We start from the raw sequence: 17954 nt of genomic DNA, 5'->3' as shown, positions 1-17954 counted from the left end.
ATCCTCCTAGCAATGATGAAATCATCACATTGGCCTCCTTTTTCTTCAACATTGTAATATTAGGGTTGCGCCCGAATTATTGAGACCAAGGACTCAGCTAACAACACTGCAAATTCGCCATTGTTGATATCACATTCTTTTTTTGACACTTTGATACCGCTTGATTCCAGCCCCTTCTCCAACGCGTCCCAAAGAGCCTTGTCAGCAACGGGGTCATCGAATGGGCTGTGAGGAGTTGACAGGAGACTAAGGCCGCCGGTGGGCAGAATGACCTCGACCAGCTTTGGATTGACAACATGGTTCCGAAGTTGTGTCGCGATAAATTCGCCAATCTGAGCGCATTCCTCTTCGCTAGTCCTAACTAAAGTGACTGTAGGGTTATGCTCGTAGAGTTTGCGGCCGAGGAACTTTTCAGGAACTGTGCTTCTCGGGCCAAAATTGATCATATCGCAGGCGCCCACGCTGACAACCTGCGGGATTCCAGCCTCGGCAGCCGCACGCAAACGGTCATGGCCAGCAGAAAGGATGCCGCCGAATAACTCGTCTGCAATTTCCGTTGTAGTCGCATCGATAACAGCGTCGATTTTCCCTTCTCTAACGAGCCGCTCCATTGCTCTGCCACCGGCGCCAGTGGCATGGAAGACATAAACCTCGTAGTTGTAATTACTCTGGAGGTGAAGTCGGATTAGATCGACACAGGGGGTTGTGACTCCGAACATCGTCACGCCTATCCGTTTCAAGCCGGTTGCAACTGGTTTGTCCACATAGGCCCTGTGGGATGTCGCCATGCCCTCGATGGCCCCAGCAGCATTTGCTACTATTTGATTCAATATTGAGTTAGTGCCTGCGATATCAACGACACTATACATCATCGTGATGTCTGTCTCCTCTATGAAAGGTTTCACGTCTCCACTCGCCATCGTTGAAACGATCAACTTGGGGAATCCAACTGGCAACGCATTCCGCATCGCGCCCGAGGCAAGAGATGTGCCACAAGACCCGCCAATCGAAATGACTCCGTGGATAACCCTACGAGAATAAAGGTCTTGTATATAGGAACTGGCGCATTTTATCATGTATTGGATATACTCCGTTCTGGAGAGCGGTAGAATATCGATGCCTGCTCCTCTTGGTGGAGATGTTGCGGCAGCATTAATAAGGTCTGTATTTCTTACGTCAATTGATTCGTGCTGACATGGATTTCGGCCCACATCTATCAGTAATGCTTTGCATCGATTGCGTTCTAATATCCGATCACGAAGGAATAGCAGTTCATCGAGCTTCGAATCACAGGTTCCAATAATAGCAATAGTGGTTAATGTTTGGTGAGTTGTCATCTCCACAAATTTCCACTTTGATACGAGATAGGCTAGTGCTCCTCAAGATGCGAGCGTATGCGAAATGTGCGAGAGTGGTGAGGGGCTTTAAATATGAAGAGGAAGAATTCCGGGAATCTAAGCTTGGAATTCAATCAGCAAGGGCTGGTATCTCGTTAAATCTAAATTCAAAGTCAGTGAAAGTTGCACCTCATTTGTTGGCTATAGATGTGTATAGGATGAACCACCCCAAACTTGTCATGAGTACTTGTCGGCGGAGTAAAACAGCTACACGCTGCTTGACGTGCACCGTATTATGTGGCAGGTATTATCGCAAGTAAATCGGCCTTACTGACAGAAGGTGTGTTCCTGAAATATTTTTGAAAATTTTCTACCTGTGGACTGACTGACATTTACATCATGTAGGTGATGTGGGGTTGAGGGGAGCCGCTGCTTAATAATGTGCAACGGAATGCCAGGCATAAAGTCCACTTGATGATACCTGACACTTACAATTATCTGCTGTAGTCTCCCTGGAATATATCTAATCAACCGAGTTTCCACCACTGTCTCTGTTGGCTTGAATAGTAGGCTTGCCGGCGGTATTTGTTTGTGTCGACATTTAACAGAATCCCCACCTGACGCTGCACAACGGTCCTTGTCATCGCTAACTATGCCTCGCCCAACAACAAGAGCTGAGGTTCTTCAAAAACTAAGGGATACAATTTCTAAAAATGAAATAATTGTTGGCGCCGGAGCTGGTGGGTGCGATCCCTATGTCTCTACTCTTAAACACACATCTAATGAACTTTCAGGTATTGGGCTTTCTGCAAAAAGCGTCGAGAAGGGGGGTTGTGATATTATTGTCGTGTACAATTCTGGCCGCTTTCGTATGGCTGGTCGTGGCTCATTGGCTGGAATGATGCCATACGGAGATGCAAATCAGATTGTTGTCGAAATGGTGAGTTGTAATGGAACATATAGTATACAAAATGGCAATTTCAATTTGAATCGGCAAGTTGATAATGGATCCAGGCAAGTGAAGTCCTCCCTGTTGTGGAAAATACCCCCGTGCTAGCTGGAGTGTGCGGTACAGACCCATTTAGGTCCATCCCTCTTTTCCTTGCCCAGCTTAAAGAGATCGGATTCTGTGGGGTTCAAAATTTCCCAACAGTTGGGCTTATCGATGGCAAATTCCGTCAAAATCTTGAGGAAACCGGGATGGGCTATGACAAGGAAGTTGAAATGATCAAAATTGCACATGAGCTCGATTTGGTTACCACTCCGTACGTATTCACCCCAGAGGATGCAGAAAAGATGGCACGAGCGGGCGCCGATATTATTGTCTGCCATGTCGGGTTGACCACTTCTGGAGCCATCGGGGCGGCCACCGCGTTATCCTTAGATGAATCCGTGAATATCATCCAGAAGATTCGCGATGCTGCTGTCATAGTCAACCCGGACGTTATTGTGCTCTGCCATGGCGGGCCTATTGCTGAACCTAAAGACGCCGAATATGTCCTGACGCGCACCAATGGTGTTCACGGTTTCTACGGCGCAAGTAGCATGGAACGTTTACCCGTTGAAATTGCGATCAGGCAAAATGCAGAGGCGTTCAAGAAATTGAAAATAAGCCAACATTAGGAACAGACCTGACAAGCGAGAAGTTGTGAAAAGTAACTGATATTTGAAAATATTTCAATGCAAAACATGATTTTTCAGGGGTTTTACCACTACGCCAAAGGATCAATTCTTGAGATGGGTATATTTTTGCATGTTTTTGTATCCCTTTCACACCCTCTCACTATGTGTTTCCTTATTTTGCTTCATGAGTTGTGGCCCAGTTCAAGTGATAAGAAAGCGTGATTGAATGTGGCAAAAAAACAGCGATTCCTGAACAGTCCAGCTGGCGATATGTACCAGAACAAACAGATAAGGAGAGCTTAGCAAAGAAGGAATGTAACAGCAGGGAATTAATGCAAAACAGAGTGGCTCGCGTCCATGGGATGTTCTCCTGAAAAGCTAGCCAGCTGCCTCCCAAGAGAGTCTTTATATTTACTTTAGTCCATCCTCTTTGCTGAAAAATCTTTTCTAGATCTTGATGGTATTGCCTGTCCCACTCTTCCTCTTCCTCTTCCGGTCCTTCACTCCGGCCAGGTGGGGAGACCTGGATCATCTGAATTGCACCTAGAAGCTCGCTAAGAGGATAGACAGATAGACACCAGAGAACTCCCAGTCCACAATCCCCACTAGACAACCATCACGAACAAGCATGTTGCCAGCATGGAAATCCTCATGTACTAGGACCCAGGGCTCAGCATCAAGAGTTTGGAAGAGTTGAACATTGTTTGAAATATTCTCTTTCTCAAGTTTCAGGGACTCAATAAATTGGGCAACAGTGACCTTGTCAAACAGATCCATTAAAATATCATTATTGTCTGCATGGCTGTAATAATATGATCATAACAAGATAGGATATAATCCTTGCTATTGGAGTATGGTCCAATATTATAACAATCATGAGAGTGGAATTTAGCCTATGTAAACAATTAACAATTGCTCCGTTTAGAAAGGAATCGCTAGACTACGGACTCACTCGACCCCTACCATTAAATATTTTGCCAGCCTCAATCGTCGGTCTCAGTGTGAGAATCTGGGTCAAGACCTCCAATAAAATCAAATCGCATTTTCCGAGCTTGGCAATAATGCAGGCAATGCTCCAAGTAATTGTTGCCTTTTGATCTTCAGATAGCCGTGGCAAGGCAATGCTTAGGCGCTCTTCATCAATAAATTCCTGTGCAATAAAAGAATGCCCAGGTTGATCATCCCCGTGAAGAACTCTTGGTGCAGGAATATCAGGTAGGTTTTTGCAAAGGAATTGGAGGCAGGCAACCTTGTGACGAAGTTGATACAGGTGAAGAGACTGGGCCGACTCCTTTGGAATACGCAGTACACCGTTTTGATTTACTCGTGTGGTTGATGTCTGTAGCAGTTTTCTGTATTAACATGTAAGACACCACTCTGTGTTGAAGGAGCGAAGCTGGGCTGACTTTACCAGGAGGTATATCAATAGCCATACTTGATTGTGTGCACCACTCGCCAGGTATTTCAAGGGATTGATTGATGTGTCAACTCCACTCAGTCCTTCAGCAACCTTTGCGGCAATCTTCAAAGCGCCAACCTTTAGTAACTCAATATCCTTATTAGATGATAAGCACCTTCAACATGAGAAGATTCTCTATGGCCAAAATGAATGATTTGACCGGTGGAGTAGAGACAATCGATTCTCTATGAATCAACCAGGTTTCTTTTGCACTAAGTCAGTGCAGCGGGTAGACTAGTGGGGAATGTGACATTCAACAGTGGCAGTTGGTATTTGTTTGTTTTATACCCGCAATCAAGCAGCATAAGGTTGTTGTTCTCGCGGAAGATATCGAGTGGTTTGTGAGGCATAAGGAGCTGGTGAGAAAGGCGGGTTTCTACAATCCTTGAGAAGCTAACAATACTTTGATGAAACATTAACCCGGCTAAGGCCGGATATAGCATCCAAAATCGCCTCCTTGTTCATTCCTCATTAGAGACGATCAAAATCCCTTTTCCCATCTCCAACGCCAGTTTTCACCTTAGAAGAACCTCATTGACCCGAACAAAAACAGGACTCCACGAGTTATTTATCTTCCACAATGGAACTCTCTTCTGAATTCCATTCCACGCTTCTTGATGTGAAGCAACTAGCCGCGTACCCGAATCTCGAGGCACTCATGTCCATGGTGAACGAGGGATTCCACATTCGCCATCGCGAATTGTTCGCAACGGACCAAAGGGGAAGATTTGAGAATGTAGAAGAATTAGTCGACAGCTTAGACGCTGTGGGAAGATGTTGCATCATCACACAATCACAGCCAGATAAGGACCCGAGGGTAGTTGCTTGTAGCATGATAAAGGCATATCACGAAGGAGATCCAGTATCGACACCACCACTGAAGAACGGAGATGGCCAAGAAGTTTCCTCTCCCAATGGGACAAATGGGACGACAAGCAAACTACACGATCAGCAGGCGACACTTGCCGCCCAGCGAGTCAAAACTGAGGACTCTGAGATCGATATCAGATCCATAACGGACTGGGAACTCGCAGTCGTGGTTGTCCGCCAAGATCCCCAACTAAGCAAACTCGGTTTCGCTGTTCGATGTGTGTCGCTCCTGGAACAAGATTTGATGGAGCGGCTGGAACAGGCCGAAAAAGAAGATGCTAAGGGTGCAATCGCACAAGGGCGACAACAACCGTTGACATTCTGGGTAAAGGCAACAAAGGCAATAAATGGGCCGTATTGGGAGAGGAGAGGGTATAAGACTGTTCGCACAAAGACATTTCCCAAGGGGTTCTGGGGGGCATACAGAGATTTCGAGTTTGCTTGGATGAAGAAGTGTATTCTACCTCGGGCGATTTCTAGTTCATCATGTGGATTGGAGTAAAGCAGATATAGAGCATCTATTTATCAGGACCAGGTAATTCATGTATATTGCGAATGCATATATAGGAGTTTGTACGCAATCAGATGGCGGTTTCAAGAAGAGTGAAATAGAGTTGCAGTTCCTTATGTGTTTGTAATTGACATTGATGAAGAGCTTATTAAGAACACTCTGAACTCAGCATCATCTTCAGTAAAATATCTATTCCCACTCACAGGGAAATATTTATAGAAGAGCTTATGAGCTGCAAATATGTATGTCTAGAAATTAGATAAATACTAAGGTTGAATATGAGATGCCCGTTTTATCATTTAGAGAATCCTTCTGAATATTCATTCCTTCCACTATTGCTCAAGAACTTGCATTGTACAGTACAAACATTGATATAACTTATCTAGGGAGCCCCGTACATAGCTGCTGATTGACCCTGAAGGTGAAGGACATCCATTGATTTTGGTAGACGAATATTTCGGAATTAACAAGTTATCATCTAATCCTTGCGGGGCGGATATCCTTTTGGGCAAAGAATCGATCAGTTTTTTCTTTCCTTCTTTCTGGGAAGAAAAAAAGAAAAAAAAGAAAAACAGGAGGAGTAAAGAGCACTCCACAGGCTTTGCTCTTCTGTATCTTTACTCCTATTTCAGAGATCAGTGTTGACTACAGATGAGGCGTTATACCAGCATAATCTCACATTGCTTTGTGTGCTCGCTAGGAAGCAGAACCAGGTGCCCGTTATCGACTCTGTTGCAGGGAACCCTAGTCTTGATGCCGCCAGACCCCTCAGTTCTCTCTTCGGACCGTTGGGCAACAATACAACAACGTTGCATCCGACATCTTTTTCCGGACATTCGAAAAGTTCTTCTCCTAGGACTTGTATTCCCACCTTGGCCGGCTCCAACCCTGTATGGACAGCTGAGCCAAGCGTGTTCCGGTTCAAACTCCCGCCTCAGATATTTCTAGCCTTGTTGGTGCCAGCTGCGTGAGGTCCGTGTATCGGAGAGTTTTTGCAATTGGAGAATAATCCCGCCTCGGATATTTCCAATTGAACTATCATAAAGTTTAAGGAATGGTGGAATACGCTTGCACATTACTAATTCAATCAGGTGAAATCAGCTCAAAGAGTACTTTTGTATTGATGTTTGTTCGGTGTAATTAAAGCGTAGAGAAGAGTAAAATACCTTGGAGATACCCTCTGCTGCTGAATGAAAGCGTTTGCAAACCTGTTCTGATGTTCTACCCGATAGCTGTGCTTTGTAAGCGTAAAGCATCACCTGGTGAGATATTCTTTTTATCATGAGGAGCGTTTTCGATGGATGTATCGGTGTTGTCTAACTATTCTTCCAGCCCCCAGTGCTTGTTCCTTCGCCACTACGATGAATTGGCAAGATAAGAAAATCCACGTGCACGCCCATTCCAAATAGTCAAGAAAGCTGAAGCTGATTTAAGTATAAAATTCATCATTCGGAACGTCAAATTTGATTTCAAAAGCTATCTTGATAACATCCCAACAAACCGATTCAATTTTTTCAATTTTTCAATTTCCTTTCCACAACGCTCTATAAAATGCCTACCGTTGTCGGAAAAGAGGTTGGCCCAACTGGCTATGGCCTCATGGGTGAGTCGCCAATCCCACTCTTAGAGCTATGGGGCATTCGCTCAACCATTGGCGACGGAAATAGGATTCACATGGTGTGCACAACCAACTCCGGAGCCCAAATATACTGAGGCAATGAATGCAGCATTATCCCTTGGGGCCAACCTCTGGAACGGCGGCGAAATATACGGCACCCCGGAACACAACTCTCTTCACATCATCCATAAATTTTTCACCCAACACCCAGAGGCAGCTGACAAAGTTGTCCTTAGCATCCAAGGAGGTATGGCACGAGACGAACTCGCTCCAGACGGGTCTGAAGAAAATCTCCGAACAAGTGTGGATGAGTGTTTGAGGGTCCTAGATGGCGTAAAAGAGCTTGACCTGTTTCACATCTCTCGATTGGACCCAAAGTACCCAGTAGAAGAAACCATCGGCCACCTCGCAAAGATGGTGAAAGAAGGAAAGCTCAAAGGTATCGGCCTGAGCGAGGTGGACGCAGAAACCATACGACGGGCGTAAGTATCGACATCCAGCAGGCCGGGGAATGCATCTAACTTCAAGTATCACAGGCACAAGGTCCATCCAATTGCAGCAGTCGAAGTTGAACTATCGCTGTGGAGTCCCGATATCCTTGAAAACGGAGTGGCGACGACCTGTGCAGAGCTTGGAATACCCATTGTGGCTTACTCTCCGCTGGGCAGGGGGGCACTGACGCGCAGGATCGCCAAGCCCTCCGACATTCCCCAGGGCGACATCCGTAATTACCTACCGAGATTTCAAGAGGCCGCTCTGGCCGCCAACCAGAAATTTGTTGATGACGTTATATCATTTGCTGAAAGAAAGAAGATAACCCCCGCTCAGGCCGCATTGAATTGGGTCAGGACCCTCAACAATGACAAAAACATGCCCACAATTATCCCGATACCATCAGCCAAATCGAAAGAGCGGGTGTCAGAGAATTTGCAAACCCTACCTCCATTTTCTGCTGAAGACATGAAGGAGATCGACGAGTTGATCAAAGCAAGCAATATCATTGGAGACAGATATCCAACTTATTAAAAGGAAACAAAATGGAGAACAGAAAGGATCCGCTAACTCGGGAAGCTTCATGGCGAGGTAAGGAATGTGTTGCTTGATAATGCATTATTTTTCACATTCAGCCTCAGTGGAACATACTATATATTCTGGGAAGTTAGCCAATGCTTGTTACTCAGTTAGAATTATGATGTAACATGATATTAGTATTTTGAGGTTCAGATCAAGTGTAGGAATTTGTGTCAACAGTCAATTTCACAATATAAAATGGAAATTGTCGGTATTGCAGAATTCTCTTATTCATCCGTTGGTAATTAAGAAACGTATGTGAAGATGCAAGAAAATGGAATCTCTTACCAGAATGAAGTTCCAGGGAAATCATTAGAGTTCCTCAAGAGCTACTGCATCCATTAAGCAGTAGCTGGTACTCATGCCAATGAGCATGTCTTGAATAACTAGTATCACGGGATATGAAAGGGTTTTTACATGGAGAGTCATAGAAGGTTGGAGGGTTTTTGTTGCTGTTCTGAGTTTTTATAGCTCGGCACGTTGCACGTGATGTCGGACCCATCCAGTTTCATCAGATATTCATTGTCCAAAATGGCCAAGAAAAAGATCGCAGTTGTTGTTGCGCTTGTGCCTAGATAATTCCATTCACCTCTTTTGAAAAGTGGATTAACACATTACATCCCTGGCCCTCTCAATGGCTGACTCTCCCGGCTCCCCTCTCTCCTCTCTTGCTTCAGAGGAGTTTGCAGAGGACATGAAGTTTGACGACCATCCTCACTCTCCTGTCTCTACGCCACAAATGCCTCCTTCAAAGCGCCGTCGAACTGGGATCTCCTCTTGGGATCGCCATACCCCTATCTCATCAGTTCACGAAGATATACCCCCAGCATCCCCTTCTACCTCGATCTCTTCCGATAGCTCCGGGGAGCTGCCAAACTCGCCTCTGACACTTGCCCTTATCGGCGGCGGCGTTGAAGACGACTACAGTGGCCAGGGGAAGGACCAAGTCACCGTTTGCCAATGGGAAGGATGTGATGCGAATGATCTAGGGAACATGGATGCGCTTGTAAAACATATACATGAAGATCACATCGGATCTCGACAAAAGAAATACCTATGTGAATGGAGCGATTGTGCGCGGAAAGGCCAGACTCATGCCAGCGGATACGCATTGCGAGCGCACGTGAGGAGTCATACCAAGGAGAAGCCTTTCTATTGCACTCTGCCAGGTGCGTCCCTTTTTCTTTAACCCTAGAAGATATGATCAGAATTGCCAAATTTTCAATGTGCCTGACAAGCCCCCCAAAATTATAGAATGCGATCGTAGCTTCACGCGTTCGGATGCCCTTACAAAGCACATGCGAACGGTTCATGAAACAGATACACTTCGCCCTACAGATACCACTGCAAAAGGGGCCAGTGGAACTGCTACGGGCGCAACTAGAACACCCCGAATCAAACTAAAACTCACCCAGCCAGCTAAAGACGGTAACATTAGCAACGATGGAGACAAAAGCGATATAACGAAAGATTCCGACCAAACAACAACCCCGTATCTGAGCGCAGAATTAGGCTTCGACGAACATGAGCTGTCCCTTCCCCCTGAGCAGCTGTGTCATCTCCTGCGTCGCCAGCTCCACTGGGCGGATCATGAAGCCGCCCAGCTAAAGCACGACTGGGAAATAATTGAACCAATGCGAAAGGAGTCATGGAGCAATAAAGAACTCATCTTCGAGGACGTTATACATGCTGAACTTCGAGTGTCCAAGTCCGCTATCTCAGCAGAGGACCTTGCTATTCCTCCGGGGACGAACGGGGCGCTGCCAATGAACGAAGCGTCATTGTCAGTGATTGCGAGCAAAGGACCCCAAGTATCGAGATCGAATGAACCTCCTGGGTCACATAGGCTCGATATATGATCTTTCCTGGAGAGGGGCCTAGTTGTTTTGATCATATACAACGACGAATTCTGTTTTACGTCACCAATCTTTTTTAGTCTCTCACGCTCTGTCTTTAATTGTATCGTTAAAATATACGAATAAACACCTAAGTTAAGCGGATTGGGCGAAAACTCCATTTTCCCTTTCCGATATTTCAATGGAAAGCGGCGGGTTTTGCTTCGATGAATTTATTATTGTATTAATAATCTAGCATTTTGCAAATCAATTTTCAATTTCTACTATCCCGCTATTGCTGAGGCTCTTACTTTCTTGTTAGCTTTGATAACTCAATAATTTCTAGAGGGTAGAATACGTTACACATAATTCTTCTGTTCCTGGCCCCCCCTTTACAAGACGTGGGCTTAAAAAATTAAGCAAAACGTCCGTTGACTCTACCCAACCAACATGGGAAGCCTACCTCCTGGAGCAACGAGCAACGAGCAATCAAAATCATATTACAGTAGTTACTGATGGAACCTTGGAAATCCACGCCAGTCGGAGAACGGATCATTACCATTTTGCGACTTCTATCACCTCTTCAAGCAATTGCTAAGCGTAACCTGTTCCTTGACTGGGAACGATTCATATCATCCACTTCTTATGAAATATAATATATATAACTATCTGAGCAAGGGCGAAAACCCAACACTGAATCAATAGAACCAAGCTTCCTTGCCATTTCTCATTTTGTTCTTGTTTACGCCGTTCCGACGCCCCAAAACAGGAGGAAGAAACACTTGCTCACTCCCTGTGAAAGCAAGGAGAAATAATTAAAAATGTCCACAACGCCCCAACATGATAGCCAGCAAGGAAAAATAGCCCAACACGTGAGGTATATACATTACAAAAGAATCAAGATGTATGAGAGCGGAAAGAAGGTGCGGGACACCGTGATATATAATCGGACGATATCTACCAAAGGCGAGGAGTACTTTAAGAAACTGCGTAATCAACACAAGCTCTCGCTCTCGCTCTCTAAAAGAGAAGCGGCTAGAAGACACGGCATCTAAATCCACGAGGAGGGTGAAAAGGATGCATGCTGCAAAAGGGAAGAAGAGAAAAGCAAACCAATTGAAAATCAAACTAGGGGAAACAAGCACTGTAAATAAATAGAACTCGTCGTGTAAATCGCTCATACACTCACTCAAAGAATCCAGTACATGAAAGTTGTTCCCTGAAGGGCTATCATTGAAAGAAAACACCGTCGCCATGCAGCCAGAAAGAGAGGAGAACGAATCATTGACATGAAGGGCGCGAAAAAAGTAAAAAAAAAAAATAAGAAGAAATAATAATAATCACAGAGCAAAAATGACAATAGAGGAGATAAAACATGATAAAAATATAACGGAGGCAAGATAGTAGACTGCCAAACACTATGCTACTGGGTAAGTCTAGCAATGTAAGTTCAAATAACACAACGAGAGAAAAACAATGCATATGCGCAATGGAATGTGATAAGTATGAAATATCCCCTTCGGAAAAACTCCAAACTAGAATATATGCTGTGCAAAATGGACAAGATGTGGATAGGAGGAATGGAAGCCTACAACCTCTAGCACCCGGAAGAAGGGGCACATTTCAGGGAGGCAAAACAGAGATTTAAATTATGAAAAAAAAAGAAGAAAGAAGGAAAAAGAAAAAAGAAAAGAAATAAAAAGACAACTCAGAAGGGGTGTCGTAAATAGGGGTAAATAGTAGTAGCTAGTACAAAGACATGAAGAGCGTCCGTGTCTCATCGCTGTTGGGTCGATTCAGTCTTCTCAACCTCCATAAGACGATCGAACATGTTATGCAGCGCAGCTGCTGGTGTGGCCTTGTTGGGCCAATAGGTCGCAGCAAATCCCCTAATATAATTGGGTCAGTAAATGTAATTAAAGACTAATCATTTCCATTAAACGTAGGCGGCAAAGGGCATAGATATGCTACTTACCACAACCGCTCTTCTAGCGAAGCTCGTGCTTCGTTCCCATCCAAAGTGCTTCGAATAAACCGGCCAATGAGAAGCAGCAACCGTCGCAATTCGCCCGCCCGATCCGACTTGCTTGGCATGTTTTCTTTGGTGACCTGAGATACTTGCTTGAGATGCGTTTGGATGGGCTTGAAAATAACCTTGAGTATTGCATCGTTATTGTTGTCCATACTGGTTCCAGCGCTGTCGTTGTTGCGACGGTGACGATCTTTCTCCTCCCCGCGGACCTTGATTCGGGCTTTGCTGGAACGATCGCGGTCCTTTTCGTCTCGCCGGTGATCCTGCAGACGTCGATGTTTGCTAGAACTGTGGTTGGGCCTGTTGTCACCTGTAGGGTTGTTCGAAAGATCGGCGCTCTCTCGAGATTTGTGGACACGAGATCGCGATTTGTCCAAGTCGCGGGCTTTGCGAGGGAGGGATGGCGAAGGGGATCCCGAGACACTACCGTTCACATGGCCTCTGGAATGGAGGCTATTCTTCTTGTTATTGCGATGGTGGTTCTCCACAGCTCTCTTCGCAATAGCGCTAGCACCGTTGCTTATCTTATCCTTCAAGACCGACAAGAGGTAGTCCGCGCGACGGACCAGGTGGACAGCTCCGGGAGATTTTGTCGTACCCTTCCCACCACCATTCATGCGCTCCGCTTTCCGGTCAACCCGATGCTCCTCGAGGAAAAACTTGTCAGCAAGCGCAAGATCGGGGTCATCGCGGATCTGTGCCCAGGCACCATAGCCATGGCGGGCTATTCCGACACAGAGCATACCATCTTCACGTGCACCCCAGGCGCAGGAATAGTCAGCGCCCTTCGTAGCTTCAGGAACGCGAAAGCTCTGGGGGTCGGCTACATCCGCGGTAGCCTTCTTCAGAATTCGCATTTCATTTGGCCTCTCAACGATGGTCTCAGCATTAAGCCGTTTAACGCCCTGATGGTCGAAAAGGATGGCTTTCCGTTCTTTCTTGGTGAAGCTTTTACCTTCACGCTCAAGGGCATTGAGGCGGTTATTTTCCTCTTTCAATAGGGCATGGGCCTTCTCGACTATCTCACCCAACGCAGCTTTCACAACATCAATATCTCGGCCAATGAGCCGTGCTTCCCTGATTAGATCATCTTGCCGATCATTGATGTCGCCATATCTAAGATACGCGCGGATGAGATGTCTATATTCCTTCTCGCTGAGGGGCCTGCTCGGGTCAGGTGGCGGTGGTTCATCAGACACATCGTCAGCGTTGATATTGACCTGCGCCCGAGCTCGTCTTTTCGCTTGGCGTTCCTGTCGCCCGTCCAAGGGCTCTTTTCGTTTACGCGGCTGACTTCGTTCAATCTCTTGAGCCAAGAATTGCTCATGCGCTCGAAGTTCCTCTTCTGCTTTGATTTGCTCGAGCTCCTCCTTCGGAATGATCTCGTCCCACGTAAGTTCGTCCACCTTAACGTCGACAAACTCAAAGGCCTTGAGAAACTCCTCTCCACCATCTGCCTCCATACCTTCGGCTTGTTCGGTTTTGTGCTCTTCAGCATTCGCCAGGACAGAGTCAATATCTAATTCTTCTAACTTCTTCTGGTTGCCTGATTGTTCGAACATGCGCTGGCCGCGTCGCTTTAGAATGCGGGATATATCGTCGGAAGAGGTCGGTTCACTGATCTGGTGGCCTGCACGCGCCATCTTGTCTTTGAGCTCAGTTGCTTCCTTGTCAGTAACTCCTCGTTGGATGGTAATAAATTCGAGAAGCAGCTTATTTCTTGCTCTTTCGAGAACCTCCTCTTCAACAGTATCTTTAGATACAAGTCGATAAACGCTCACAGGTCGAGTCTGTCCAATGCGATGTGCGCGTGCCATTGCTTGAAGATCGGCCTGGGGGTTCCAGTCAGAATCGAAAAGGACAACAGTATCAGCAGTCATGAGGTTAATCCCCAGACCTCCCGCACGAGTGGAGAGAAGAAATGCAAAATCACTGCTCTCCGGGGCATTAAAATGTTCAATAGACAGACGTCGAGGGCCGGCAGCGATCGTTCCATCTAGTCGTTGGTAGGCGTAGCCACGGACATCCATATAGTCAGCTAGGATGTCAAGCATGCGAACCATTTGGCTGAAAATTAAAACCCGATGACCGTCCTTTTTCAGTTTGGCCAATAGTTGATCTAGCAACATCATCTTTCCGCTGCTCGTTATGAGGGCACGCATCATTTCTTCACGGCCGGTTTTCCCCTCCAAAATGCGAGATTCTGCATTGGGAAACATAAAAGGATGGTTGCTAGCCTTCTTGAGCTCCATCATGATATTAAGAAGGGATTGCTTCTGCCCTTTACCGCCTTGGTTGAGGGCAGCGTAATTTTTCGTCAGTATGTTTTTGTAGTACTCTAGTTGGATGTCGGACAATTCGACTCGAATGATCTTCTCCGACTTGGGAGGTAAATCCGACTCGACCTTCGATTTGGTCCGTCGAAGCATGTAAGGCTGGATAGATTTGGTAAGTTCCGCTAATTTTACACTGGCCGCTTCGCAACCTAGATCCATGTCATCGTCAATTTGTATCAGCCCAGGGTTTAGAAAGTCCATTAGAGCAGAGAGTTCGCCTAGGTTATTCTGCACCGGCGTTCCCGTAATTAGTAGTCGACTAGGAGATTTGAATTCAACAAGCTTAGCATATAGTTGCGACTCCCGATTCTTCAACCGATGAGCTTCATCGACGGCCATAAATTGCCATTTGATTTGACTTAGGAAGGCGGCGTCCACAAGAACATATTCGTAAGTAGTGAGAAGGACATGGAATTTAGGTCGTTTAATATTCCCATCAATCAATAATTCATATTCCTTTATAATGTTGCGAGAGGTTTCGTTGCCATTGTAAACCACGTAGTTCAAATCTGGTGTCCAATTGTCAAATGTTTCTGCCCAAGAAGGCATTGTTGAGAGCGGCACAACGACGATGAAGGGACCTTGTTGATGCCTGACATGCCGCAACCAATTGATAAAGGCCACTGTTTGGACGGTCTTCCCTAAACCCATCTCGTCTGCAAGAACCACATTTCGGCCACGAACCCAGTTATAAGCCATGAAGTTAACTCCTTTCACTTGGAATTCCTTGAGTTCACCGTTCTGAACAAAGCTCGGGGTGCCGTGGATGGGCTCGAATGGGGCTCGAGTTGAGGGGCTTGATTCGGCTTTACTAGAAATGGGCGGGTGGGAGCAACGGTCGAGATAGCGATCGATCTCCCGCTGAGCGATCTCGCTGACTAGGGACGCGGGTTCCCATGTACAGCAATCATAGAAAAGCCGTTTCCATTTGACGTAGTACTCTGTTGCACCGTCAATCTCGCGAGAGCCGATAACACGCTCTGCCTTTTTATAATCTTCTATGGCATCCACATCACGTTCCCGGTCGAGGTTCCATTTCTCCTTTTCCTCGGGAATGATTTCAGGGTCCCTCGCGTATTGTATTTCTAAGGACAGGGTCTTGCGTACGTAGTTATCTAAGCGACGCACACTCCTACAGCTGGCAAGGGATTCCACCGTCTCCCATGTCGCGTGATAATGGGATTTCCCTTGCCATTTAATGTAGAACTCAAAATCGTCTCGACTAAGGCCGCTCCGTGTGAGGTCAACGCCCTCCTTAAACCTATGGTTGAGCACTACATCAATGGCCGGCGTTGTATCATCGACTGCAGTCACCCAATCCCCCGGCGTCATCATTTCCGATTCATCTTCAAATTCATCATCGTCATCATCCTCATTATAATTAGATACTCTATTTGCACGTCTAGTTGAAAAGCGAATTTCGGCATGGGTAGGTATGAGGTTATCCGACTGCGCCATCCGTCGTCGTTTTGTTTTTGAGGTTCTATTGCGCGATCCGTGATATTCGTCACCGTCAGAATTGGAGGTAGAATCAATTGACTGAGAAAGAGAAGGTTGTTTTGAGGGTCGATTTGGTGTACGACGCCTCCGCTTTGAGGGGGGGGCGACAGCTTCAGAGTCAGAATCGGATGTAGTCTGGACATTTTGACGAATGGATCTTGCACGACCACTTCGACGTAAACCGTAGAGGCTGGGGTTATTTCTTATAAAGTCATCATCGATAATGGGAGATTTTCGTTTAGTGCCCCTCTTCAGGTTGTGGGCCGATGAGTTACCAGAAAAGGACGCTGGAGGTGCGTCGGAAGCGTCTTCAGCAGCCGAATAGCCTTCATCCTCACCAATAAGGTGTTCAGCAGCTGGAGAAGCATGTCCATCCACATCATCCTCATTGTCTGAGGAGTCCGAACTCATCTCCGCATTAAACTCCTCCGCGGCGTCCGACTCCGCATCCTCGCTCGGGTCATGATCTGCATCTTCGTCGGAAGGATCTTGCTCGTCGGCAGTTGTTTCAGCCAAGTCGCTCACGTTGTCGAAGGTCGGTATAGATGGATTCTCATCTATGGCATGAGCATCATTTATAACGGGGGACTGGTGGCCGTTTGGCAGGGTAGATGTCATCGAGGCGGACGGGAGCACCATGCTACTGACTATGGAACAGGTCAGCATTGAAGAGCAATTATGGGAGAAAATCCAAATTCGAAGATAGCACGAGCTACAGGATACATATGCGACTGGGGATATGACTTGTAGAAGCTCTATAGATGGTATAATAGGGTAGCATGACTAGATTTGATGGAATGTATGGCTTTTATCGATGGTTTGATGAAACGAGTTTGACGGAATTGATGCAGAACAGCGGATGCAGAATAACGAGCCATCAAAGGAGTAAACCGATTCTACAACAATCACGGCATCGATTCCATCAACATAGCAAGTAGCTGAAGATGCTCATCATCAAAACGAAGAGAATCCAAGCGGAGCAGGGTTCGTCGAAGATCGAGGGGAGGTACACAAGCGAGCCGCGGTAGCCGTATTTTCCAGGTGGACCAAAGGGAGAGATAACTTACGATCCATAGCTTGGTGGCCCCGAGGCAGAAGTTAGGAGCCAGCAACGATGAGTGCGAATAAAAGAGTGTTTGTGGTGGGTGGGGAGGGTGGGAAGGGAGTGAAAGCACGAGTTTGGCGGAGAGCGAGTTTGGAGGAGGGAGAAAGAGAGCGAAGAGTTGAAGGTGGAGGTTGAGAGCCGCCGCCAAGCTTGGGCCCCGAAAAGGGCTTAGACCCGCAAGTCTGAAGTCGACTAGGCCGGATATAGTTTAGTGTCGCCGACAAGCGACCCTTCGTTGGGTGACTCAGCAGCACTCTGCCCGGTGCGGAACGTGCTCTGGTTGGCTAGCTGTGCGGATCGGGAAATTCACGTGATCCACAGATGGACGCAGTTGGCTCAAGCTACTAGTACTGGGAGAGCAATTTTGATGGGATTGAGGACTGTAGTATTTTGGCCTTATCAATGGAGGTATACAATAATCTCATGGTTGTAGAATATCCTTGCTGTAGGCCATCAAAAACAACTTGACGGTTGCAACCGGGACGGAGACAGTTTATAAAACAGTAAAAAGTGTTCAACCAGTGAAATGTGCTGTATTTGAGTCTGACTAAACCATCGTACTTATCGCACATCTCAAGATCCCAAAAATCCCCTCCAACCTTCCCACAACAACCTCTCCCGAATCTCTTGCCGCTCTCTCGGTTTTTTCTTTCCCTT

General features: G+C 46.4%; 7 protein-coding genes across 7 annotated transcripts; 4 read left to right on the top strand and 3 right to left on the bottom strand.

Annotated features, from left to right (window-relative positions):
- Positions 1-59: 59 nt before the first annotated feature.
- On the bottom strand, positions 60-1337 carry HCBG_03252 (uncharacterized protein; the record flags this gene model as incomplete). The annotated part of the gene is made up of 1 exon (XM_045430301.1): positions 60-1337. One exon carries the CDS (start codon positions 1335-1337, stop codon positions 60-62), a length of 1278 nt encoding a protein of 425 aa, XP_045288444.1.
- A 652-nt stretch (positions 1338-1989) lies between these two features.
- Positions 1990-2960, top strand: HCBG_03251 (TIM-barrel enzyme family protein; the record flags this gene model as incomplete). The annotated part of the gene is made up of 3 exons (XM_045430300.1): positions 1990-2077; positions 2132-2277; positions 2352-2960. The coding sequence occupies 3 exons, from the start codon at positions 1990-1992 to the stop codon at positions 2958-2960; spliced, it is 843 nt and encodes a 280-aa protein (XP_045288443.1).
- Positions 2961-3503: 543 nt separating this feature from the next.
- Positions 3504-4393, bottom strand: HCBG_03250 (uncharacterized protein; the record flags this gene model as incomplete). Its single annotated transcript, XM_045430299.1, has 3 exons — positions 3504-3719; positions 3913-4299; positions 4367-4393. 3 exons carry the CDS (start codon positions 4391-4393, stop codon positions 3504-3506), a joined length of 630 nt encoding a protein of 209 aa, XP_045288442.1.
- A 606-nt stretch (positions 4394-4999) lies between these two features.
- Positions 5000-5791, top strand: HCBG_03249 (uncharacterized protein; the record flags this gene model as incomplete). Its single annotated transcript, XM_045430298.1, has 1 exon — positions 5000-5791. One exon carries the CDS (start codon positions 5000-5002, stop codon positions 5789-5791), a length of 792 nt encoding a protein of 263 aa, XP_045288441.1.
- A 1560-nt stretch (positions 5792-7351) lies between these two features.
- On the top strand, positions 7352-8444 carry HCBG_03248 (pyridoxal reductase; the record flags this gene model as incomplete). Its single annotated transcript, XM_045430297.1, has 3 exons — positions 7352-7403; positions 7468-7900; positions 7955-8444. 3 exons carry the CDS (start codon positions 7352-7354, stop codon positions 8442-8444), a joined length of 975 nt encoding a protein of 324 aa, XP_045288440.1.
- A 623-nt stretch (positions 8445-9067) lies between these two features.
- On the top strand, positions 9068-10348 carry HCBG_03247 (zinc finger protein; the record flags this gene model as incomplete). Its single annotated transcript, XM_045430296.1, has 2 exons — positions 9068-9658; positions 9744-10348. 2 exons carry the CDS (start codon positions 9124-9126, stop codon positions 10346-10348), a joined length of 1140 nt encoding a protein of 379 aa, XP_045288439.1.
- A 1753-nt stretch (positions 10349-12101) lies between these two features.
- HCBG_03246 (chromodomain helicase hrp3) lies at positions 12102-17335 on the bottom strand (the record flags this gene model as incomplete). The annotated part of the gene is made up of 3 exons (XM_045430295.1): positions 12102-12213; positions 12300-16839; positions 17260-17335. 3 exons carry the CDS (start codon positions 17264-17266, stop codon positions 12102-12104), a joined length of 4659 nt encoding a protein of 1552 aa, XP_045288438.1.
- Between the last annotated feature and the right edge of the window lie 619 nt (positions 17336-17954).

The sequence above is a fragment of the Histoplasma capsulatum genome (assembly GCF_000150115.1).
Source record: "Histoplasma capsulatum G186AR genomic scaffold supercont2.4, whole genome shotgun sequence".
Taxonomy (NCBI): Eukaryota; Fungi; Ascomycota; class Eurotiomycetes; order Onygenales; family Ajellomycetaceae; genus Histoplasma; species Histoplasma capsulatum.
The sequence above is the reverse complement of the archived record's forward strand: the minus strand, read 5'-3'. Positions and strand labels throughout refer to the sequence as shown.